The sequence below is a fragment of the Aquila chrysaetos genome, chromosome 9, assembly GCF_900496995.4.
Source record: "Aquila chrysaetos chrysaetos chromosome 9, bAquChr1.4, whole genome shotgun sequence".
In the NCBI taxonomy this organism is placed as follows: domain Eukaryota; kingdom Metazoa; phylum Chordata; class Aves; order Accipitriformes; family Accipitridae; genus Aquila; species Aquila chrysaetos.
The window spans coordinates 30,059,499-30,083,972 of NC_044012.1; the positions used below are offsets into that span (position 1 = coordinate 30,059,499).

General features: G+C 45.6%; 1 protein-coding gene across 6 annotated transcripts; it reads right to left on the reverse strand.

Moving 5' to 3' along the window:
• Positions 1-557: 557 nt before the first annotated feature.
• On the reverse strand, positions 558-24,381 carry UBE3B (ubiquitin protein ligase E3B). 6 transcript variants are annotated; one of them, XM_030026896.1, is made up of 29 exons: positions 24,153-24,381; positions 23,750-23,852; positions 23,582-23,664; positions 22,873-23,042; positions 22,659-22,779; positions 21,294-21,353; positions 20,793-20,897; positions 20,594-20,690; positions 19,995-20,080; positions 19,250-19,332; positions 18,189-18,294; positions 17,371-17,491; positions 16,534-16,711; positions 15,964-16,133; positions 15,103-15,270; positions 14,117-14,288; positions 13,239-13,357; positions 12,461-12,575; positions 11,951-12,050; positions 11,235-11,354; positions 10,706-10,882; positions 10,503-10,613; positions 9,763-9,900; positions 9,302-9,367; positions 6,808-6,866; positions 5,007-5,189; positions 4,463-4,574; positions 3,989-4,081; positions 558-3,495 (listed from the first exon to the last, which is right to left on the reverse strand). In XM_030026896.1, the coding sequence occupies exons 4-29, from the start codon at positions 23,031-23,033 to the stop codon at positions 3,304-3,306; spliced, it is 3,213 nt and encodes a 1,070-aa protein (XP_029882756.1). In that variant the 5' UTR covers positions 23,034-23,042; positions 23,582-23,664; positions 23,750-23,852; positions 24,153-24,381; the 3' UTR covers positions 558-3,303. The 6 variants fall into 6 exon arrangements, with proteins under 6 accessions (XP_029882756.1, XP_029882754.1, XP_040981642.1 ...); XM_030026894.1 differs by having other exon boundaries at positions 23,750-23,921; XM_041125708.1 differs by having other exon boundaries at positions 23,582-23,685; positions 23,750-23,921.
• Positions 24,382-24,474: the final 93 nt, after the last annotated feature.

Sequence of the window (24,474 nt, forward strand, 5' to 3'; positions counted from 1 at the left end):
CATATGCTGTCTTGCTCTTCTGCACTGGGGGATCTTGCTTGGCTTTCCAGTCCGGTTGCCTCTCCACCAGTAGCCCCAGCCGCCATTCCCAGCTGACCAGAGATGTGCATAGAGCACTGCTAACCCCAGCACCTGCCCTGGGCCAGGCTCACCACCCCCTAAATCCAAGGAGCACCTATACTCTCATGAAGGTACCAAAGAAGTCACAGCACCCTGCAGGACCAAGTAGCACTTCTCCAAGCATATTCCAAGACACAAGAACAAATCCTGCTTCAAACAACACTGCCAGGTCCCTTCGGGCTCAGAAGTACTCGTATAACCCCATTGGTAGCGCCCCAAGGAGCCCATCTCTCAGGGGCACCCGAGCACACGCACCAGGAACCAGCCTGGCAAAAGGGATTTCCAAGTGACCAGCAGCCTCCATCCCTTGCCTTGCAGCCTTCTGGCAGAGGTACCAGTACCCCAAAGCACTGCTCTCCCCCTGCTGTGTGCTCCGAGCAGAAGCATTGCACCCAGTGGTTTCCCTGCCCCTAAGGAAAGTAAGAGGAGACATCCACTCATCTTACTGATACCAGGTTTATTTTTCTCTTCCCTGCATTTCTCATACAAAGGATGTAACCAAGGTCTCCACAGCAGCAAGTCTTCTATAAAAAAAATAGTCATTAATCTCCCGTGGCAAAATCATCCCTGCCCTACAAAGAACACCTGTGCAGAATACAGCAGTGCAGGCAGGGACCGATACACATTCGCAGCCTTCTGCTCAGGTAAAAACGTATTAAAGCCTCCCAGTCATACAGAAATCAGCTACTCAAGAGAAATATTGTTGTTGCACACACAGCCACCAGGGCATTCACTAGACTTTTTATATGCTAGCTACAAAATTAGATGTAGTGTGTCATAGTGCAATATTTCCAGGTTTGGAGGGACCTAGCTAAGTCTGCATTAAGATATTTTCTAGGAACTGTACTCCTGAGGAATGAAGGAAAAAAGGGGAGCAAAGATTTTATTTCATTGTGTTCAACAACTCACTTCACTGAACAATCATTGTGCTCTATTTAGACACACTGCATTTCCCTAGAAGAAAAAAAGAGATCTTGTGTGATATTTTAAACTATGATTGGTACAAGTCAGTGCCTAAACCTCTCAACTACACAGTCAGCAACTGGTTAATGCTGAAATACTCTGTAAAAAAAAAAAAAAAAAAAAGAAATTTACTATCATCTTTAATTTCTCTGGCCTCATAGTCCAGTATCTTGAATCCTCTGAATGCAGACATTCCTGTCCTAACACTTCCAATCACTCCTGTTTCATATTACTGAGTTGACATAGAAAAAGGATCCTGACGTTGCTTCCCAGATGCATTTCCAGGCATTGGTTCTAAAAAAAGGGTTACTTCTCTGAAAACCAGCTGAAGCAAGACAGAAGAGAAAGATGAAGCAAAGGCCATCTCTATACTCTTGGTTGAACAGTGCCAAGTTATTTTCTGGTCTGTTTGAAATGTGCAACATATCGTGGTTAAGAGGGTCTTTCAAAATGCCCAGGGAGACTTCTCTGTGCAGAGACCTCTGCTATGCTGAGCATGCCTGGGGATGCGAATCTCCACGAGATGGGCCAAGGCAAGCCAGAGGATGAGGTAGGGTACTGCAGTCTCGCACCGGAGTGGCTGCTGTGAGCTGACCTGTGCAGCAAGACTCCGAGCCGATCTGTCCATACAGTGCAGAGGGGCCAGAGTGCAGGGTGAGGGTCACCAGTGCCACTGGAAGGTAAGGAGGGGAAAGGAAGTCCAGGGGAGATACTAGCAGCCTCTGTGGGAGCTTCTTTTATTAGTGAGCAGCAACAGGGGAAGGGAAGAAAGTGACTGGTTTTTCATCCTGTCCCAAACAGGAGAACGTACATGGCTTTCCTTTGTGCCAGAAACCCAGTGCAGCCCAGGAGACGGCAGGCTCTCCTCTCACCTGGCCCAGGCCGAGGCAGGACATGCAGCAGCACGAGGGACCAAGGCTGGGAAGCTGCAGAGACACTTTACAAATCAGGCTCTGGACTTCAGTAGAAATGGCAGGAAGGGTCCACACCTTCCCAACACACACACACAAGCACACCCCCTACTCACACCCTGCCTTTCAGAACAACCTGAAAAAGCTGCCTGCTACAGGCAAACATCAACTGTTAAAAATAAGGCCAGAAAGAGACAAAGCGACCAAAATAAACAGTTTGGCAACAAAGCAAATGTGGCTGTTATGCAGAGGCCAAGTCCTGGTTCAAAACAGCACATCTCCCTAACAAAAGGGCCTGCAAAAAAAGTGAAACTTCGATCCAAGTAAGAGGAATTTTGCCAGCAGAGGTTTCCAGAGGGCTCTCGGCAGCTCAACACATTCCCTTTCCAGAGAGCGCAGGGGGCACCTGCCCCACTTGAGTACTGTGCTGGGGAGTGAGGGCTGCCTGAGCTGTGTGCCAGCTCCTGTCCTCTGGACACTAAATAAAATTAAACCTTTTCTGCTCCTGAGCAAATTCAGACAACTGCTTTCGTCCAAAGCACAGGCTCTGGGAAGAGCTTGGCAGAGGCACAGCTGGCTCAGCACGCTGACCCCCACGCCTGCTGCTTGAGCTCAACCTATAGCACCCTGAAACCTTCCTGAGAATGGCGGGGTCCATCTGCTTGCATTTAACCCACTGCTTCTTGAGTCTGGGCAAGTGGTTCATTCTCCGAAACAAATGCAAGGGCCTTGCACAGAGCAAGGGCATCAGGAAGCCCTCATGCAGAACCTGTCCTGAGTAAACAGTGCCCATTTGTGGCACATCCATCGCTGCAGCCTCATGCTTGTCTCCTTGTGGGCTCTGTCATGTTTCTGCCTTTGTGCAGCTTCCCACAGACTGACTTCCACCCAGCAAGAAACCGGACCATCTCCTGGGAAAGGAAAAAGAAACACTCCCACAGCAGCAGCTGCCCAGACTGCACAGCCTGCTGGGGTGTATTACAGTCACTAATCTGACTGGCACTTTTAACGTTCCTTTTATGCTCCCCTGGGGTTTGCTTTTAAAGATGATTTACGTGGGTGTCAAGTGAAGTGTATTGGGTCAGGCCCATCACCTCCTTCATCCTGGAGAAATGCCCAAGAAGAGCCAGCCCTGTCTAGCCCAGAAGCTCTTCCCTGTAAACCTCTATTATCAGCTGCATCTCTCCAGCCCTCGAGTGAGCAGTCAGCTCCCACGGAGCTGATCCACCCTCTGTGCATGAAGGCCTCCACCTCCAGCAGCAGTCAGCAGCTCTGAGAGCCCCCATTGCGGAGTCCAGGGTCATGGCAACTAGGACAGCTCGAAGCCAGTGTTCATGCTGATCGCATAGCGCAGCTTCTCCCGCAGGATGCTCTTCTTGCTGTAGTTGGGAAGCTTGAGGAGGTTGAAACATGTAGAGGAAGTTGGGAGACGCCCGCCTGGCTCTTTCTTGCGGATTGTGAAGAAGCCCCGTAGCACACTGCCCAGCGTGTCACCGGTGTCCTGGAACAGGGCAGAAATGCATCACCCTTGCACTTCTCTGCTGTGCTCCTTCCAAGCAGGGTGCCTATACACAGGGCAGAGGTGCTAACACAAAACCCATCTGCTGGGAACAGGGACAGTCAAACCTCAAAGCCCTGTCCCCCACAACAGCTAGAAAGATGCTCCTCTTGTAACTGCAACTGCCATTACACATGCAGGGTCCCTTCACAGGGTGCACAGGGGAACAGGATCAGAGGTACAGGAAGGTCCCAAAGAGAAAACACAACCCTGGAGACAGGCAGTAAGAGCCCAAGTGCTGCTGTGTGTGGGAAGAGGTAGGTGTAGCCACCCATATGCATCCCATTAGTGTAAGGTTGTTTTTGCCTTGCCCTGTAGCGCATATATCTTTATACCTTAGAGTTTTCTGGCCAGAGATGAGGAAGCTGGGCAGGGAAGGAGGCCTGCCACAAGCCTGGCACGCAACGCATAAGATACGAGCAAGCAGGGTGCCTACCTGATCATCAGAGACTTCCACGCAGCGGATGGAAAACGGAGGCTTGAGGTAGGCAAAGCCCAAAAGTGGAGGCCTGGAGCAGCTGGTAACAAACTGAAAAAGTGACGGACAGTGAAAGACAGCAGCAGCGCGGGCAGCCTGGCTATAACAGACATGCGGCTAATGCAGTCACAGCAGACAGCTGCTTGGACTGGCATTTGAGCACCCCCCAGTACAATACTGCTGAGCTTTAGTGCACAGCTCTGCTAGCCTTTGAAAACTGCCATCTATGCAAGACTATTCATGGTGACACAAGAGCGTTTATAGAAACTCTGCTTCCATGGCTGCCTCTCTGCTGGGGAGCACAGTGCAGATTTTAAGGTGTCAAGCATTCTGGTACTTCTACTAGCGCTGAAAGCACCCAGCTAACTGGAGGAGAACAGGACCAGCCCAACCACCCCAAATCGCAGGCTGGGCTGAAATGACTGCATTTACCTTGAGAAACATGGCTCTCTCCTCAGGGCTGAAGTCATTGGCTAGGATGTCCCACAGCCAGATAATGACCCGGTGACTCCCATGGAAGCCCCCATAGTACACCGTGTGTTTTCTGGGGAGAGAAATGTTGCGACACGCTTGTGTCCCACTGCAGCAGGAGGGTCACAGCTGCCAGCTGACGAGTGCGGGAAGGATCAATACCTGCCACGAGTCAGGGTTCACTGCTGCAACAAACACTGCCAGTACTGAGTCCCCACCAATGCTTATGGGGCACTTGACCAGATAAAAGGGAAAGGCAGAGAGAAATTCTGCTCTCAGGAACCAGTGGAAGAAAGGACCCTTCCCACTCATTAGTACTTTGTCCAAATTAGCTTTAAGGAACACGTTCTTCAGCTCCATTTGTTTCAGTCTGCTCCTCAAATTTCAATCAGGAGGGGCAGAAAGTTGTGAAAGAGTCAGTCTCCTGCAAACCGCCAAATAGCTATATAATAAAATGGCTTGGTCTGCTGAGTGAGAAGACCAGCAGACCAATTTGCTCACTTACTTTAAATCCTCGAGGTCAATCTCAGCATTGTCACCGGAGATCAGCCGCTGCAACTCTGGTGCAGAAAACATACGAATCCATTCAGGCTTAATGATCGACCTGAATCCACTGATGAGTGCTGCTGTCTGACTCTTGATTTGTGTGTGCATCCGGAAGTGAGCCATGAGATGGATGTAGCTGATCCTGTGTGTGACAGGGAAGGTGGCAGTGAGGGAGCCAGAGTAACAAGGTACACCCATCTAGCCAGTGCAGGAACAAGGCTGCTGACCTGTCTCTCCAGCCCCAAAGGGACTAGCACTGCCTAGAGATGCATTATACTTTCTCCTCCAGGGCCCTGCTCTTTATTTAAGCAGAAAGAGCTGTTGTTCTGCCCAGACTTTGCTCCCCCAACCCCCTGTTTCTAGGACTGTCTGAGCATTTCTTAGAGCATCTTCCCAACCCAGGGACTAGCTGGCTCTAATAACCACTTGGCCGGACAGCAGATCACAGAGGGGAGCACATGTCCAACTCCTCTTTAAAGGATCAGATCCCCAGCCACAGGCATCTCTCTAGGTTTAAAAAACAGCTGTCTGGGCTCTGATGCCACCTGCACCGAAACCCATGGCTGGAGAATCAACACACCAAAAAACACTTGGAAGATTTCCACCTTCATCCCAGGAGTATGGAAGAGGTGCGCTATTTATTAGAGGGAGAAACCATCAGGCTTCCTCTTCTCACCAGCAGTCAAAACAACTGAGCTTGCTGATTCTTCTTCATCAGGTCCCAGGCAGACACCACCACAATCACATTGACTGGGTCTTCAGCTAGGTAACCTCACTCCACCATTAATAGACAGAACTGTTTCTAGATTGCTTCCACTTACAACACTTCTCCTGCTCCCTCCCAACTACCAATTTGTGTGCACATCTGCACAAAAGCTTCAAAGTTTCTGCTGTGAGTAGAGCAACATACACGACTTTCAACTTTCTCCCTGAGCTGACTTCTGACAAGCCAGAGAAAGATCCTTTCAAATGCAAACTCCCTGGTCGGAGCTCAAGAAGGGAAAAGACTGGGAACATCAGATTGCAGAGCACGACTAACAAAGACAAATCCTCAGGTAGGATCCAGCTTTCACTTGCCATTAAAGAGAACAACCCCCAGATTACCAGTTCAAACACACATCTACTTAATAGATATTTTATCCTTTTATGATCACTGAAAGGTATAGAGAAGAAAAAAAAAAAAAAGAAGAGAACAAAAAGGTGGGTTTGGTTTTCAGGCTCCAGAGTTGACATTTACGATAACTATCTAAAAGCCGGTTATCTGTGAAAATAGCTACAGGGCTCGGTGTCTCCTCTGATTTCCTGTGTCTAAAGTACGACTGTCGACTACATTTGAATTCACCACTGTCTCTTCTGAAGAACAGTGCTTTATACAACTGCCACATGTTATCATTCTGAGAAGATCTGTCTGCTCCAAGGTGTCTTTGAGCATCTGTGCCCTCTATGTTCACGACTGTGTGCCTGAATTGCTTTGAATCCATCTGTCTGTATCTATCACCATCATTAAATCCTGCAGAATCTCACAGACTGTGTGCCTTTGACCTCAGAAGCGCTGTTTCAAGAAGTAAATTGTCAATTTTTATTTTGCAAATCAAATTTAATACAATTTCTGCCGATGAACTGTAACCAGTAAATTCTATTAAGATATTTATGTGCTCCTTCTACTCCAATCTATCTCAATTCATTCCAGATGCAAGCCCAAGGAACTAGAATAAAGTCTTTTGCAGTGGCGACCTTAAAAATCTAATTGCTGTACTTACTTATTTTCATTGGTAACGGGAATGGTCTTCCCTCCAGGAACAAGTTCATGGCAAACAAGCTGAGGGAAGAAATGATTGTATTGCTAATTACTGCCTGGAACCACAATGGAAAGAAATGCCATGCTAAGCTGTTACCTCCCCATAAAACATTTATTTTTACAATAAAACAGTAGGTTTTAAAATTTAAGTAATAATCCTGCTTCTGCCTTGAACCAGTTTCACTTAACTATTAACATAGTAATTGAACAGTAGGGAACTCCAATTCTCCCACCAGTGGAGCCAGCCCTTCTTTGAGGAAGCCTCCTCTCTAGTCTGATCCATCACTGCTGAACCGCACACAAATCAATTCAAAGAGCCCTGGGGGACTGTCACAATCCCAGAATCCAGAGGCTGAACAAGCTCAGAGCCTTTGCATAGCTCAGTCTAACAGCACGATCCAAAGCTATCTGCTCCACAGGTCTCATCTGGGGCCACCTGAGTGACAGAGCTCCCTGGAGTTCACTGTCCCTGAAGCTGGGCACTCAAGGCATGAAGCGGAGAGCACTCAGAAAGTGAGACAGCTGGGAAGCATCTCCTCCCTGCCCTGCCAGGCCAGGGCCTGGGGCTTAGCTGACAGCACTGCTCAGAGACAGCGGCAGAGACCCTCTGGGTGCTTGCTAGAGCAACAAAGTCATGATTCATCTTTGCACCAATGCTAAGAGGCAGAAAGTCATTATTCACATATTACAGTGGCCTCTGTGCTTCAGTTCCAGGTGACTTCCAAGGTCAGAAGGGAGCCCAGCACAGGGAACGAGCTCAGCTCCTCTGTGCCCAACACAGGGCTGTACCTAGCAGGGACACACAAGTTCATTCAGGAACCACAGGGCTACCCCACCTGGCTGCTTCAGCGTGGCCAAAGCACAAGAAAACAGGAGTGCCCTGGTTTATTTTGAAGTTTTGAGTGCTGCAGCCTTCAGTCTCTTACTGCTGGGCTGTCATATGCTGTTTCCTATCTTTATTTTTCAGGTGGAAAAAATGCCAAAGCTGAAACCTCAGCAATACTGAGGCAGTAGCAAGGTGTTCAGCCCACTGCACAGTGGATACAACCTCTCACTCGTGCAGAGCAGGGCTGTATCAATACTTAGCTGTCTTCCCATTCACGCTTGCAGCTTTACAGGTGCATTTACACTGCTATTTCTGCTATCAGATGTATGCAAGCTAGGTCCAAACTAGCCAGCTTAGGAATAAGAAACTGCAGCATGCAAAGGTCTCAAGGACAAGCTGCCCCAGATAAACACTCCATGACTTAGTGGTCTCTGAGCTCTGTGCCACTGGATCAAGACTGCTAACAGCGCCCAGGCTTAGCACTAGCTGGGGTCTCCCCACAGAATTTGCAGCAACAACAGCATACACAGACAGCGAAGGCATTTTTATCTTATCTGTCCATATTTTCCAGCTATGCACACAGCATCACAGAACCCAGGGCTCAAGTGCAACCAAGTACCTTCAACCCTTCATAAGGGACTGACAAACAGCCTTTTCTTCTCAAGGCCAAGAGACCTCCTGACACACTTCAAGTTTCTCTGACAGAAACTGCTACATTTAAAGAAAAGGAATTCCTCCCTACCCACACAGATTCTTCTTTTTAAAAAGAGGGGAAAAATCAGTGATGCAGGAAAAGCACAAAACAATGTTTTTCAACTAGAAAAGAAAAAATCCTGGCACTGGAAAAATTTAGGGCAACCTTTTTTGTGGAAAAAGCTGTTTTCTGCCCACAGCTAAAAATTGAATGAAGCCGCAGAATCCTATGCCTGAGTTCAGAGAACCTCTGAAGCTGGGCCAGCTTTTCACAGCACAGGCTTTTTTTTTTTTTTTGTAAAAGGAGAGCAGAGCTAAGTCCTAACCACAATCAAACACAAGGTCATTTACTAGTCAGTCCCCTCAGGATTCTTGTTCAGATGGGCCACACAGAGCATCCACCTGACATATCCAGAAACACAAGTACCAGAGTAAAAAGCACTCTGCGTAGTGTGAGCTTCAACAGACTGCCTGACTTTTAGATGCTGAAGACCAGCTCTCAGAAAGCTCAGCAGAGAATAATAGCTGTCTTCTGCTGGCAAGTCAGACTGCAGGTGTATTTCTCTGCGCTAAGGACACTAATAAAAGCTAGGACACTTTTGATCAGGAATCAAAACCTAGTTCTGCTGCCAACTGCTTATATTCACAATCTGCCACTTCTGGCACCACAGGCTTTCCCACAGCAGTGGGCAACAATCCTCAGGACCCCTCTCAGTGCTTCAGAGGTTCTTCCTGGTAGCATCAGCCAGACAAGCGAGGGAGACACTTCTGTGCAGAGCAGCCAGGATCTAACCAGGAGAAATAGAGACTGCCTGAGCCAGGGCTGTGGACTCTGACTATCAGTGCATAGAACTCTGCTCATCACCACTTAGCATGAGGAGGATGTTTGGAACAAAGCAGAGATAAGATACAACACAGTCATTGAATAAAAACCTACCTGACCCATCACATCTTCATCATAGGACAGCGTTAAGCCCAAGTCACTGATATCACCATCATAACGCTAGAGGAACAACAGAGAAAGGGAAAGAAGATCAGTGTTTACCAGCAGGAACAGCTGGTAAGTGATCACTAAGTGATCCCCAGCAGGCATGAGGCACCAAAGCATAACAAATACATGAGTTGCTCTAGGTTATGGGGAGACTGCACAAGAGCTGAGACTAAAACTTGGGATTTCCCGATTGCCAGTTCCAGATCTACACCTTCAGACCCCTTTCTCATCCCTGCTTGCCCCAGTAAAAACACAGGAGAGCAACCTGCCAACCTGATTCAGAATCACCAGTTACTTCCAAGGTGTTTTTAAAGATGATCAGTACCCCAAAGGCATTTGCAAATCTAGTATTTCTAGCAGCAGCCAGCGATAAGGGAGTTGAACAACAGGAAAAGTAATGCTCAAACCTTAATTGAAGTGAGATTTTTATAGAACTCAGAGTCCAAGGAGGGAAGTTCATCTACGGAGCTGTAGAAGACACTGTGGTGGTGCCCAAGTAGCTGACTCAAAAAGAAGGAAGCAAATGGTACATCCACAACTATTCCCTACAGACAACAAGAATGCATAGGTAAGGTCCTGTTGCATACTTGTTTTGTTCAGCATCTTTGGTTACCAATGATCGTATGTTGTGGAACAAGTGCAAAGATGCAAGACATTGAAATCAGCTAAGAAAACCACATCCTCTTAAAATCCATCAATTAGCGGAGCAATCAGGTGCAAAAAGGCAACAGAGGAACTCCATGTTTCCTTTAAAAGAACTACCTTACATGGAAAGGGTCATTCTGTCATTACATCCTCCTTTTAGCCACATGTCCCTTTAAGTAAGGTATCAACAAATGGATGCTTGTAAGGTGTAACACCAAAATAACAGACTATTCCAGCTAGTGTCCCCAGCACCAAGAAGAATAATCAAGGTATGTCCCAGGTTTTACCTCCAAGATTATTTTTAATACATGCTTGAAGAAGTGCCAGACTGCTCTACCATCGGTATCTTTATCCAAGTCATTTCTTCAAACTCACCTCTTCAGTAACACCTCCCCAAGCATATGACAGATGCTCTCAAAGGCAAGGGGCACCATCATAGAACTGCATCTGAACAGTGCTATACCAACAGTGACAATATCCTAATATGGTACTTTTGGCTCACCTCATATACAGCCTTCCCAAGCATCTTCCCCACAAACTCGAAGAGCTGTAGGTAGTTCTCATGAATGTAGGAAGTTGGGGATGGATACAGCCTCTCATCACCACTGGTTGTCTGCACACAAACAGAGATAACAGCACAGTGAGCCAGTCTGTTTCTGTTTGCAATGGGTCATCACGGTCGGCATCTGCAGCCCTGTGTCATACCTTGAACAAGTTGAGCGCAGGGTCAAACACTTTTTTTATTATCTCTTCCAGAAACTCTTTGAAGACGCCGTCTTGATCAATACCAGCCTCATCGACTCCCAGATCATTCACAAACTTCACTCTGATCACTCCCTTCATGGCATTCTGGGAAAGCTGCCGTAGCTGTTCATACCCATCCTACACAGACCAGAAGAGCCAGAGGACAATCATACAGGGAGACACATGAAACACCCACACAGACATGCAGCAGAGACACGGAGACAGATACACCAGAGAAATATGCATTTGTCATTGAATTTTGTGTTCGAAAAGACCAGCATTTTTCCCAGTCTAAACTCCAGGTTTGTAGCAGTCTGAACTGAACTAAGGTCCAGCATTTTTCTGTATCATCACTTCATACAAAAGCAGCCAGAACTGGCACTGGGTCCCTCAGCACCCACAGAGAAGGTAAAAACATATTCACACCCCATGTTCTTGTCAGGCCAAGTTACTGGCTTGTTGGTTGGCTTCTGCAAGCCAGGTCACTCACCTCCAGCATACGTGAGCGGCGGATAGTGATGTGTGTGACATGAGGTGACGCAGAGCTGGTTTCAACCAGCCCAAGCTTCTCCTTCTCCTTTGTAACCATGTTTCGGAAAAGCAGCACCCTCTTAAAAAGAAAACAGATATAAGTTTTCATCCACAAGGATCCTTATCCTCCAGTGCAGCAGGGCTTTCAGATGCTCCTGATGCACACCCAGAACTAGCTCTTGGTTGTCCTGTTCCCAGCTAGGCCCAACGATGCCACTGTCACCTACTCACTAGAAATAGTGGGATTTACCTCCTTGTTACCCAGTGGGGCAGAGAAATCCTTGAAGCTCTGCTTTGGGAGGGACAGGGCACTGACAATACTGAAAACAAAAGCACCTTTCCTATCACCACATAAAAAAATATGTCACCTCTGCAGATTTGCTACCTGCAAAAAGACACTCTGCTTTTTTTCTCCAAAGCCACATCATGCACTTCTGGATGACTCTATGCAGCTGTCCACACAAATAAGCTCTCTCTCAATGAGAGAAATTAAGACAGTTTAGAGCAAATATATTGGGGTGAGTTGGGGGGGGGGAGTGGAGAAGACTTCTGTTCAACTGGCATTTCAATCACAAGCTCCATGTCACAAAATGCTTAAGATGCATGTCCCTTCCCTCCCAGGCCATCCAGGTCACTGGCTTTTCAGCCTCCATCCTCTGCCGCTGTCCCACTCACATTCTTGTGGGGAATGACATGCGGGATGTATTGCAGGAGCAGCTGGGCTCGTTTCTTGTCCTTGTCCAGCTCCTGGAAGAGCACGCTGGGTTTGAGGTCCCTTTACAAAGAAAGGCACAGATTCAGAGATCCCTGAGAAATGCCCAGGTGTGGTAAATAGCTGGGGGTAGGAGAGAGAGGAAACCTGTAATGATTTCAAAGACAACTTAAGTCCTCAGGTGTACACATCTAAGAAGGCCAGAGACACTCAAGCCATTAGGTGCTGAGTCAGTTTTCAAAGCATCACCCTCCATGAGCTGCAGCTAATCCTTACACCACAGAAGAGAAGCACAATAGGAGGGGCATCCTTAAATGCAAGCATAGGGAGCAGTTCTGACCTTGATCTCACAAGTAGAGAGACAGGCGCTCTATTTAAAGTAAGGGATCCCAAACCAGCCACCCACAGGGGAGCTGGTGCACTGGGACAAGCACACAGCTGCACACAATCCTTGCCTCGAGCTGGACACTTACTTGCGTAACCAGTGATCCTCAGGAGCAAAACGCCTGCGGCAGTCCCTTTCATATAAGACCATGAGCCAGCCATGGACAGAATGAAACAGCTCCAGGGTCTCCCCTCTGGCATTCTCTGAACAAAAGGAACAAAGCAGCAATGTCCAGGCACCCTAGGTAACAGGAGTGTCCAAGAGCAACATGTTGATCATCTGCCCCACACTAATAGGACAGGTGTATTTCTCCTAACCTCCACTGCCTTCAGAGGGAAGGAAGAGATTTTGTGCCTCCCAGATGACAGACAGTCTCTTCTTTGATCAAAGTGAAAAAACTCTTAGCCACCTCAAAGCCATCTCAGCCAGCTCCAACTGAGCCATCACAACCGAAATGGACTATCTCATCTAATTACCAGAATTGAGCTGTACCATATTATACGAGCATATAGATCAACACTAGATAGCTATGGAGACCCTAGCAAGCCTGCTCTGCTTTGTGAATGCACTATATTATTCTTGTCCAGTACACAGCCCAGTCATGCTAAACTCTATCTCTGGCAAAAACCAACATGCCCATCATGTCTGTTACACAAATTCTTATTGGAAATAGAATAGTGCACTGTATTTGGTGCCAAGCACAACAGTGGCATCTGGACACCAAAAGACTGGGACATATTCTCATGCCACACAATGTAGTATGGGTTTTCTGTGCAAATAATAACTAGCAGAAGCTTCAAATTCCAAAATTAATGCCATTTGTTGTTCTAATAGTAACATCAACTCAAGCTACTAAAAGTACTTACCTACAATTCCATCCCAGATCATCTTAAATACAAAGGAATTCAGAAAAGACGAGATGGTAACAAGCTCTTCCAGTTTGAATGAAATCTGCTCTTCATAGACTTCTATATCATCAAGAATCCTATCAGAGAAAACAAATGCAAATGCACTAGTGTAAATTTAATTCCCTTTTGAAATTTTCATAAAGGCACATTATCCTTTAGCAGCAGCTCTTATTTCTATGACAACTGACACCATGAGGATCTGAAGTCATAAACAACTAAACCTTATTTATTGATTTTGATCGATATCTGATCCTAACAGTAAACAGTATGAAATGCCCGAGAAACAAGCAAAGCCAGTATTTCATAGTTAAAAGGACCTATGCCCTCATCCCCAAGAAAACTTTTTCATCATTCAAGCTAAGAAAACTGTCTCTACTGACCAGCAAGGGCAATTTTCCACCCCCTCTCCCATCCTTTGTGTTGTGTAAGTCTATGAGCAAGACAGCAAAGGAGTTGCAAACAGAAGCACATAAGCTGGGGAGCTTTCTTGCAGCAATATTGTAACATTTTTCCTCAAAGCTTATCTCGACTCATCAAAGTGTTTGCTTTGGACTGACACAATTGTTGTCCATAAGCAGCAGAAGAAATGTTTCCTTCCCCTCCCTAGCCAGTGCTGTAGTATATTGTTACCAGTTCAGCCAGCTGCATGTGGCTGAGCAGGAAAGTCCTTTTGATGTCTTTTATTTCTCAGGGCTCTATCTGAAAAGCTTGCTGCTTTACTCCGCCCAGTTATCTTTATGCAAAAGCAGCAATACCTTAACTATTCCTCTTGAAACTTAAGGAACACAACAGCTTCGTGTTACAAATCTAGAGAGCACCCTCTGCTTGCTACCTACGTGATAAGGTGGCGGGAGCAGTCACAGAAGAGCATCAACATGGCCAGCAGCCTCTTGGATTCCTCCGTATCATTATTCAAGCACTCCAAGAAGAGTTTTAACCCACCCTGTGGTCCCAGCTCACAGATAAAAGCCCATAATTTGGGCAACAGATCATCCAGGTAAGTGAGGCCTAGCAATGCAAAAATATAAAATACACTCAGTAAAGCCTGTTCTGCCTGCTTGTTCATGCAGGCTCAGAGACAAACATGACTTGGAGCTGAAAGATCCTTTTGCAAAGCAACACTTTACTTGAAAGAAACATAAACATCACATTTGGCTCCCAAGCCTGTCTGCATTAACAGGAGATGTACAATCATGAGGAAAGCAGAAAAAAGCTTTTAACGAGGCATTAGTCGTTTGCACATCTGAAGCTCTTTCCCGCTAATTATTTTGCAACTTCTGAAAATAATTTATTCCTGTGATCCAGTCACCATTACAACCATCTTAGAGATGAGAACACAGAGAATAGGGCTGTACCTGTGGTCACCACTATAGCCACAAATAAAGCATCCAAGGCTCTGGACTCATTCCTCTGCTCTAGCCACTAGACCAAAACAGTGCTTATCTCCTCCTCCATCCATTCCTAAGACAGGTAATTTGTTCTTAAGATGTATGAAAGCATTCAGCGTTTCCACCACATAAAGATTAATATTGCTAGGCTTCTCGAAAACACTGACTCAGTCTCAAGTTTGATATGGAGTAAGCAAGGTTTCATTATAGGAAAACTTGCCTCAATTTGTATTCTGGAGAGTTAATGCTTGATAAAGAAGTGATGAATGTTATTGATCAGAGGTATGATTCAGGATGGAACAAGCCTTCCACCCAGCCAGTCAATAAACTGTTGTCAGTAATAAAACTACCAACAAGTCAACAGAATTTAATAAGAAAAATCTATTTTTTCCTCCACATTTTAAGTTATTTGAAAAGCACAGATGTGCCCTGACCTGTGAGTATCTGTAGGCGGATCTGTGTTAGTGTTGTAAGCGTGGTCTGGTACAGGACGCAAATACTGCACACTTTCTGCACTTCTGCTGAGTCCACTCGCTTGCCTCCAACAGGCTTGAGAATGTTGCGGACAGATGCGGACTTCTGGAAAGCTCTCTTGAAAAGATCTGGTGACAGAGAAGCACATGACAAGTGGTATTTGAAACCATTTCTCATTCTCAGCCACCTGGCAGCCCTGCGATAAAGCAGATTTTAACAGACGGGGTCACTCCACAGACAGTAGGTTTTGGTGGACTTTTCTGGCAGAACACTGCATAGCTGCTAGCAATGCAGAAGCGTATTTCAGTGGGGATGTTAGTCTAGAGCTTAAAACCCTGCCAGAACTGCAGTAACTAATGACTACAGGATCTAGTACTATCGGTAGCAGCTAGAAAATAGCTAGATTACAGCTATCTTATTCCAAATACTCTTCTGTAGAATCGCCACGCATCACAGGTCCATGAGCTTCACCTTGCTTTTCACCTGGGAAGCCGGCCTCCCATCTTGCCTTGGGAACTACTAATTTATGCAGTAAGCACTTCAGCTACTTGAGAAACAATGAAAAAAACCTGCTAAAATAAGCAAATATTTTCACAGCACCAAAGAAAGAGACTTGCCCCAGGTCACAGAGGCATTCTGAGCAGGAATTGCAAATAGGAGAGACCATATCTCCACCTAAGCAGCAGCAGCTGCTGCCAAGTAATTACTCAAATCTTTTCACATAAGTGGAAAAGTCAAAGCCCACTGAGTCTGTGAGAGAGAAAGACACATGTACACACATACACACAGAGACACAAAAAAAGCAACCCTCCAGAACTGACTCTTCATAGGAAGGCTGTTCTGAGGGGAAACTGGCTGTGTTGGCAGCTGAGCTATTTCCTGATTCTCCAGCAATTTCTTGCTAAGCACATCACTGAAGAGGATGCGGATCATATGGACTCCCCAGAGATGCTGCAGTTGCTTTGTCAGCAGAGGCATGGACTCATTCAATCTAAAAGACAAGTCAGAGAGACATTTAAGAAGGCAGGCTGGAATAAAACACCAGTGATACTTTGATACATTTAGCTCATAGTCAAAATGGAGTACACACCCACCCTACAGATGGTCCTCATAGGAAGAGCCGATATACGAGTCCTGTATTGAGTGTACCAGTATGGCCACTGTTTACCAGTCTAACTACAATAAATGCATTTCCTCATGTAACAGTCTGTATATAAATGCAGCAATTTATATTGTGCAGATACAACCTGAAATATCTGAGAAGTTATTCTGAATAGGGTCACACTGTTCATCTCAATATATAAAACACATTGCAGCATTAAAAAAACAAAAAAGGAAAAAATAAAGAGAAAGGCTTAATCATCTGTCACCATAAAGTCCTCCTCACTTACCCATAATCCACAGTCTGTGAAAACCAGCCCAGAACAGGATGCCAGTGAGTGAGGTTGGATTTCTTTTGTGAAACATACTTCTGGCAGTAGGAGAGCATGTGAATGAGCACACCCACAAAATGAGCTGTCTCCTCCTCAAGAACTTTATCATTCAGGGAGCCCAGGTACACAAGATTACCTGGTGGAATGACCAGCACAGCAAGACTTAAAAGAGGAACAGATGCTGTGGGACAGTGATTACAGACATAATAGACTAAATGAACTCAGAGCCGTTTTCAAGTCCAGGAGAGGATTTCTGTGAAGAATGACTATTAGAGGCTACCTTGCAGCAAGCCTTTTCCAGCACACATCAACCACTAAGGTGGCATATCACTTTGGCCACCTTCTCATCTCTATCCCACCAACACCTTCTACAAAGTACTATAAGCTACAGACAATCCATGGTTATTCCAGAGTTCCAACTGTTCCTCTTGTTACTTTTACAGAAATGCAAACTTAAATATCTCAGTAGCATGCCTCTTTAAGGAAGTCAGATTAAAATCTGTTACACTACAAGACTTTCTCAGAGTCCAAGTGAAAAGCTAGCAGAGATAATACTTCACAGTTGAGGCATGATGACATGTATACAAGAGCAAGTCTCTGACCCCTCCTCCATTTGCAAGGGCCTTAAACCATGTTTGCAATATCCCAAAATATATTTCAGTTATTATTTAGAAACTAACTAAATAAGGATAAAAAAATTATGAGTTGGAGGCAGCTCTGACCCAAGGAGAAAGAAGATCTGACTCAAGACTCTCTTCCATCCACAGTAAAAAAAGAAGTGTAACAGGTGCTTACCTAACAAACAAAGAGTGTGACTTCCTTCTAAGCACACACAGACATCTTGGCATTGTGCTTCACGACTTAAAAATAGGATGAACTTGTGGAAAAGATCATGAGATTCTATCACTGCCAGACGCTGAAAGACAGAATTTAACTGCCAGTGAGGCTGAGAAGCATCACACAGAACAACACCACCTGATCTGGCATCAGCAATTTGAATTGTATTTTCTTTCCAAATAAAGCAGCAAGTTGAGACCATTGGACTGAAGAAAGTGTTTGACATGAAGGTGGTCTACCAAATAAAAAACCTTGCAGATGAATAGGCCACGTTCTAGTTGTAGACAGACCTTTGCAACTGCCCGTCTGCAAGAACACAGAATGCCCATTTGGCACAAAACTTGCCTGTCTGCACCAAGCTACACAGAGGAGCAGTCAAATTAAATTAGAGTAGTGGACAGCCTACTAGTTACCATCACAGATTCTCTGCCATGCAAGACTGATATCTGCTTTGGCTCTGTCTATGGTTATAGAAATGGAAGAATAAGGACATGCAAAAATTCAAGCTGTGTGTCACATATGCCTTTATTTTTATTTTATTTATTTATTTATTTTAGGGCAGTTCAGCCCATCATCCCACTGGTGTTAATAACTTCTGTGGTATTAGAAACCCAGAGTATCTGGAGAGTTTAAGGATCAACACTTCCACAACAGAGAGTTGAAACTGGCAAAGACAGAAACGCCAATGCTCTGTTCCAAGAGCTGATAAAATGGAATAACAAGTGGTCTTATGTGACATTCAGCGGATTTTTGGTACTATTACATCACCCACTTACCTCAGGTGTTAGAGTAGCAAGATGAGTCATTATAGCAGGCACAGACATAATATGGATCAGAAACGACCTCAACAGATTGTCTGAAAACTGCGCAGCAACCACAGGGCTACAGAGGGGAAAATACTTCAGTGTAAGAAACCTGACCTAGCAAAGTAAGACGCAGTCTTTAACTGAGCCATCCAGAACTGGTGGCTGATTCTACCATCGTCAAGAAGCATCACTGGAAAAAGAACATTCACTTACACTTCTGTTATCACAGCAAGCTCACAAAATTGCTCATGACACAAAGGAATATAAGCTAAACAGTTCACAGAATAATGTATTTTCACACAGCACATCCATACCACCCAGAGCACAATAAGGGTTATATGGTTCATCTCCTAAGTTCCCCTTCTCCCCGCTGCCATAGCTGTTTTTCTTACTGAGAAGTTAGGTGACATATTCAAGGGCATCCACTGCTACTCTACTGAACATCACAACCTCATCATCCCAGCAGTGACAGCTACAGAAGGGCAGTGGCACACAATTAACCACTGAAGTCTTAAAAGAATGCTCATTACTAGCAGCAGATTTCCAAAGCGAAGAGACATCGGCTCTGTAGACATGAGGTCAGGGTAACAGCATATTTCCCTTATTTTTAAGAGAAAGACTGAACCATTAGAAAGACCTGCACCCAACTCGTTTCAGGGACAAACTTCGCCCCTGCAAATTGACTAACAGGTATATCCGCATCAGCAGTTCATTGTGAAGAGGCACAACCATACTTGTTCAGAAAACTCCAACCCCTTCTGATTGTTTAACAGAAAGACATACAGATACTGTACTCTGAACTGGAATTGCTCTCCAAAGCCTAGGCTCATCCTAACACTCATTACTGACTCAAGAGCATTTTGATCTGAAAAAGGATGACAGGAAAGTGAGCTACTTGCCTAAAGCAGCTTCTTTTATGAGGGTGATACTCTCAATGGCACAAAAAGACTGGTAGAATGAGAGTCTTCAAAAAAAACACAATAAAGATAAATTTGGCTGCGTAGCATCCCAAGCAGCTCTGGCTGGCTTACCGCAGTGCAAGAGAGAAGATGGCAGTTAAAGAGCCTTTGGACAAGGAAGGTCTGGATCTTGCCAAGCCATTAGTTAGCAAAATCTGGAATAAAAAAAAAATAAAACCCCAAAACCTCCTGAAGTACTCAGAAAAAGATTGTGATTACTCCTGAAAGACATTATGTTTATTTTCAGAGCAGAGAAAAAGAACAACACCAAAGCAACCTAAAAACCAGTTACTACAAGTTAGAACTAGAAGGGCTTCGGGTTAATAATGGCATAACAGAGAAACTGCAATCAAATCAGAGACTCTACAGTACTTCTTTCCCACAGGGTTCCCAGGCCTTTTAAAATTAACAGGCAAGGCTCGTAGGTGCCTGGTAATATCGTTCTCATTTAAAAGATTAAGAAAAACTACATCAATTCCTTTCCCCTTCAGAACAGTAAATAAACCAAATCCATACAAAAGGGCATCAGCAAAGTTTGGAAAAAAATATTCAAGAGCCCTTCCTGTCCATCTCATTACGAGACGATTAAGTAGGATTTACATTCAGCAATAGTGACAAAAAGGAGATGGTGTATTTGATCTCAAGTGCTTTGAAGAAAAACATGTCCACGTGCAAATCACCAGTGTTCCACAACCAGCTTCTCCCTGACACACCATCACAGAGATCATAAAAGCTTCCTCAGAACAAGGCCCACAGCGCAGGACTGGGGCTTGTTTTGAATAAAGTGAAGACATAACTGTATCAGCCCGAGACTGACCTGCAGCACAGAATAAAATCCCTTCTGATTTAGATGTCCCATGATGTTTGCACAGATGTGGTTCATGGCAGGCCTCAGGGTTTCACCTTCCGGGTTAAAACACTGATGTTACTAAATCAGCATTACAGCTCCACTCTTTACTTCCTTACACACTATAAAACAGTTTGTCAGTTCATAAGCCCTTCCTGCACAAAGTCCTTACCCTTATATGCAAACCCACCATTTTAGCAGCGTTTCACACCAAGTCTTGTTTAAGGTATAAGAGTCATATTTCCTCACGATACTTGTCCACCTTTTCTATGAGTATTTCCTACAAAAACCAAGAGCTAAAACCACATTCCATTACCCTCTGAACACTTCTTGTGCGTGAGATTTTGGAGCACTATAAAAACGTTGTAACTGTTGCTGTTCTAAGGGAAATAGCCTGTCTAATCTCAAGGGAATCCTTGCTGCCCATTCTATGCTTTGTGCAAGCACAGAAGCACAATGAATCTTTGTGGTAAACATGGGGAGAAGAAAATGAGCAGAAACAGCATTCAGTGGATTTTAATAGCAAATCCCAGATCAGTGGCTTAAAGTATTGAATTGGATGCACCAACCTTTTCCCCGAAGGATTTTCCATGTAGAAGTATCTGTGAAGGTGACAAGCATTGTGAGGTGCAAATTGACCAGTCTGGAGTCTTGTAAGATGTCAGGCTGCGATAATAAACACCAGTGTTAATAAATCAAATTAGCTTTGTGCCAAGCTACAGAACTGTTAAATGCAGGGAGACAAAACACAAAGACAATGTTCCTTACCTTAAGCTGCTTGAGAAATTCACAGCAAAACCACAAAATATCTTTGATCTGTTTGATCCATAAGAGCGTAAGATCCTTGGAGAGTGCCAGTGACACATACCACACCTGAGGAAGGCAGGATACAAACGGGAGCAGTGATCAGTATTTGTGCTAAGATTGGCAGAATACATTACCAGGAAGCTTTGTAACAAAACAACCTCCTCAGTGTCCTACTGAACCCAGCAGCAGAACCAAGTTATTTCTCCCCCCAGAATTCACTGGTCAAAGCATATCACCCACCACAGAAAGAAATTGCCCTTTAACTCCTATAGCTGGATACAGAGTGAAAATACCGGAGGAATACTAAAGGACTTGTTCCAACTTTCACCATGGAATCTCAGCAGTGTTCAGGGGCTTTTGAAAGCTAAAGTTCAAATATCACCAACCTAAATCCCCACACATAGAATTAAAAAAACAAACAACCCTCCCACCCCCAAACAAAAAAAAACCCATCCTGCTGACCTTGGGCTCATTCTCAACATCCATACTATTAAGAATACAACGGCACAACTTTTCAAATCTCTGCGGAAAAAAAAAAAAAAGGTGGCATTAGTTCTAACTACAGGAAGGGCTATTCTGGAAAAGCACTAGGAACAGCTCAGCAGAGGGAGCAAGATACCTCCGTATCAAAACAACAAATGTTCCAAACGCATTCCCTACAGACAGTGCCAACGGCTCCCTTCCTGAGAGCGCATCTACAGGTCACGCTACAGCTATGCAGAAGAGTTCCCTCCCTGGACACAGTGCTCATAAAAAGGAAGAATTTCTCAGCCCTCCCTACTAAACTGCCTCCCTCAACAGCACTTGGCTGAAGCCAGGAAAAGTATCTTCCTGTTGGGGTTCAGCTAGAACAGCTTAATGCTAAGGAATGCAGCAGTGTGTTCCAAACTCCCAACCATCATGGCTCTCAGCAGAACTCGGCGATCACACCCACAACTCCTTCATTATTATTTCAGTCCAGTTGTATTTGCCACATGCTTGCAAGTTATAAAGCCATTCTGAGCTACAGAATTGGCTGCTGTGGTTATCCTGACTGAGAGTGGTGTCCAGAAATAAAAGTGGAAATGAGCACAGTCTAGTCCTCGGCCCAGCAAGGGACTCACTTGCTGCTGGAAGGGGAAGGAGAAGAGGAAGTAGAACAGACATATTTCAGCAAGGCACCCAATTACTGTAATGCAGAACTTCGAATTGATGCCACCGCTTGAAAAATCTGTATGTAATATACATTCTTTTTTTTTTTTGATGCTGTACATACAGGAAACTACATTTGCAGTACTTGCACCATCATCATCATAAGAGGAGTTTGATGGAACAGAGATTAAAAAAAAAGTCACTCACTGCTGCTGCAATTTAAATACAGCCTTTCATTTTCCAATTGTTTTCCTTATAATTAGCCCTTGCAGTTTCCTGGGGCAAACATCATCATTTCATAGACACTACAGCAAAGGGCTGATACAAACAGCCTGCACACTACACTCTGCCACGATAGCTCTTTGTGAGCTTGCCACAACATACCTGCCTGGGGAACTGACACAGCTGACACGATCATAAGGCACTGCTCAGTTACTAAAGTTGGCATGGTCACCAGGAAAAACATTCGTTAAACTATGCCCTGAATACAGAACCGCTACTAAAAAATTCAAGGGTTCTTCTATTTCATTCCTACAAGCAGATCTCTCCAAGAAGGACTAGGAGACAGAGATCACATATCTGAAGCCAAAATATATTGCAGGAATCTACATGATCACTAGATAACTAATTAAACACATTTTACATGTTAAAGTATGTCCTCAAAAGAAGAAAAGCATGTCAGAGTAGCAACCTTACCTCTTTGTCCTCTTTATGATTAAATACAAACAGCAGTTTCCTAGCAATTCTGAAGACAGAAAGAGCACTTCTTTTACTTGAGCCAGATTCATTTGTCCCAAAGAAATCCTCCACTTCTCTCCTACCAAAGTGGGAAAAATGAGCATCGGCAGTTGAAAAATCAAACACGTGTCTCCAGAGAAGAGCAAAGCACAGAAGATAGAATTTCACACACCTTATCTCCCTCTGCAGGCGGCATCGACAGAGAAATCTCCTGATCAAAGCTTGGACCTGGACTGCAGCACGCTCCCTCTCCTTCAGCTCCCTCCGCTCCTCCCGAGCCTGGCGTGCTTTGTCGAGGAACTGGGCTCTGGAGGACTGGCTCGCACTGAACATTTTTACAACCTACCAAAACGTAAATTTAAGGAAACAAAGAATCATCGCAGCAAACACCTAGAAAACTAGGAGCAGAGTGGACAAAACGCAAGGGTAATTATTTACATTATTTCTGAACGGACTACCTGCATCCAACATTTCAGTAGGGGAACAGGAGTGCCCAACAGCATAGGAAGAAGTGCGTGCAAAGTACAGCCTAGGCAAAGCCAAAGGTACTTGTCAATGGGGCTGTAAGCACACAAAAACACTGATACCAGAATCATTCCAGCAACATCTGCAACCTAATGCAGGCAAGTAGATGTTAAGAGGAAAAAAAAATAAAAAATCAGTGTGCTGTCATTGCATTCCCCTCCCTGCAGTCCAGCTCCCCTTTCCAGTCTTGGCCGTTTTCATTTTCTTGTTTTCAGATAACACAGAAAAACAATTCTATAGGCAAGGAAATGAAGGAAAGGGCACAAGGGATGCCTGGAAGCTAATTTATTGCCACTCAACAAGACAAAATGCACAGAGTCAACAACAGCTTTATAAATACTTGACAATGAACTCACCTGAGGGCTTACTTCTTCAAAAGAAGTGTATGATAATCATTTATACACAAACATGATCCTCATCCACTGGCTTCAGGCAGCTCCTGCACAGATAAGCACATTACCTGCAGATGATTCGGGGATTTAGTCTTTACCTTTGCAGTTCTAAGTGCTTTTGACCAGACTTACCTCTCACTGCATCCTCAAGAAAACGTGAAGTCAAAAAAGCTTCAGGAGAGGAGAAGCAGCACCACCGCTTAGCTGTGATCACTGACACAGGTAGCTCCTCACACTTCAGAGCAAGGAAGAAACAATTTGATGTGCGACAAAAGCAAAGGCCATCCTCAAGCGTGCCAGGGCCCTGGGAACCAGCGAGACCTGAGCAGCGACCACCCCAGAGCGAGTGTTTCCCACTCCACCAGTGGGGGCAGAACCCACAGTCCCAGAAATGGCCTCCAACACTTTGGGACTTGCCCAAACCACTAGCAAAGCAGCCAGCAGAGAGAGCCCGCCCCAGCCCCACATGCCCATCTCACAGCAGCCTGCCCACCGGGCCCCACAGCCGCCGCCCTCCCCATGCCCAGGCCCTCACCCTCGCCCCGCCGTCGCCTACACCGCCGACGGAGGCCGGGCCGGGCCGGGCCGAGCGGCCCCGGGGCAGGTCCGTCGCCCGCGAGGCCGAGGCCCAAGGCCCTCAGCCCGGTTGCCCGGCAGCCCCCGCCTCGTACTCCCGTGTCCGCGCTCTGGCTCCGGCCGGCAACTCGCGCTGCCGCTGTCGTTCCGCCCGCTCGTTCTCTCGCTCGCCCGCCGGCTCCGCTCGGCTGAGGGGAGAAAGGGAAGACGGCTCCGGATCTCGTTGCCGCCGGATAGGTCGGGTCGGGCCGGAGGCGGGAGTGCAGCGCGGCACCTCGCGG

Coding starts and splice junctions, on each gene's coding strand:
- UBE3B (XM_030026893.2), bottom strand. CDS start 23,296: ATGATTCTGGTATCAGTGTTTTTGTGTGCTTACAGCCCCATTGACAAG. Junction 23,043..23,158: donor TACTGAAATGTTGGATGCAG/GTAGTCCGTTCA, acceptor ACGTTTTGGTAG/GTTGTAAAAATGTTCAGTGC. Junction 19,333..19,994: donor GATTTTATTCTGTGCTGCAG/GTCAGTCTCGGG, acceptor TTTTTATTCCAG/ATTTTGCTAACTAATGGCTT.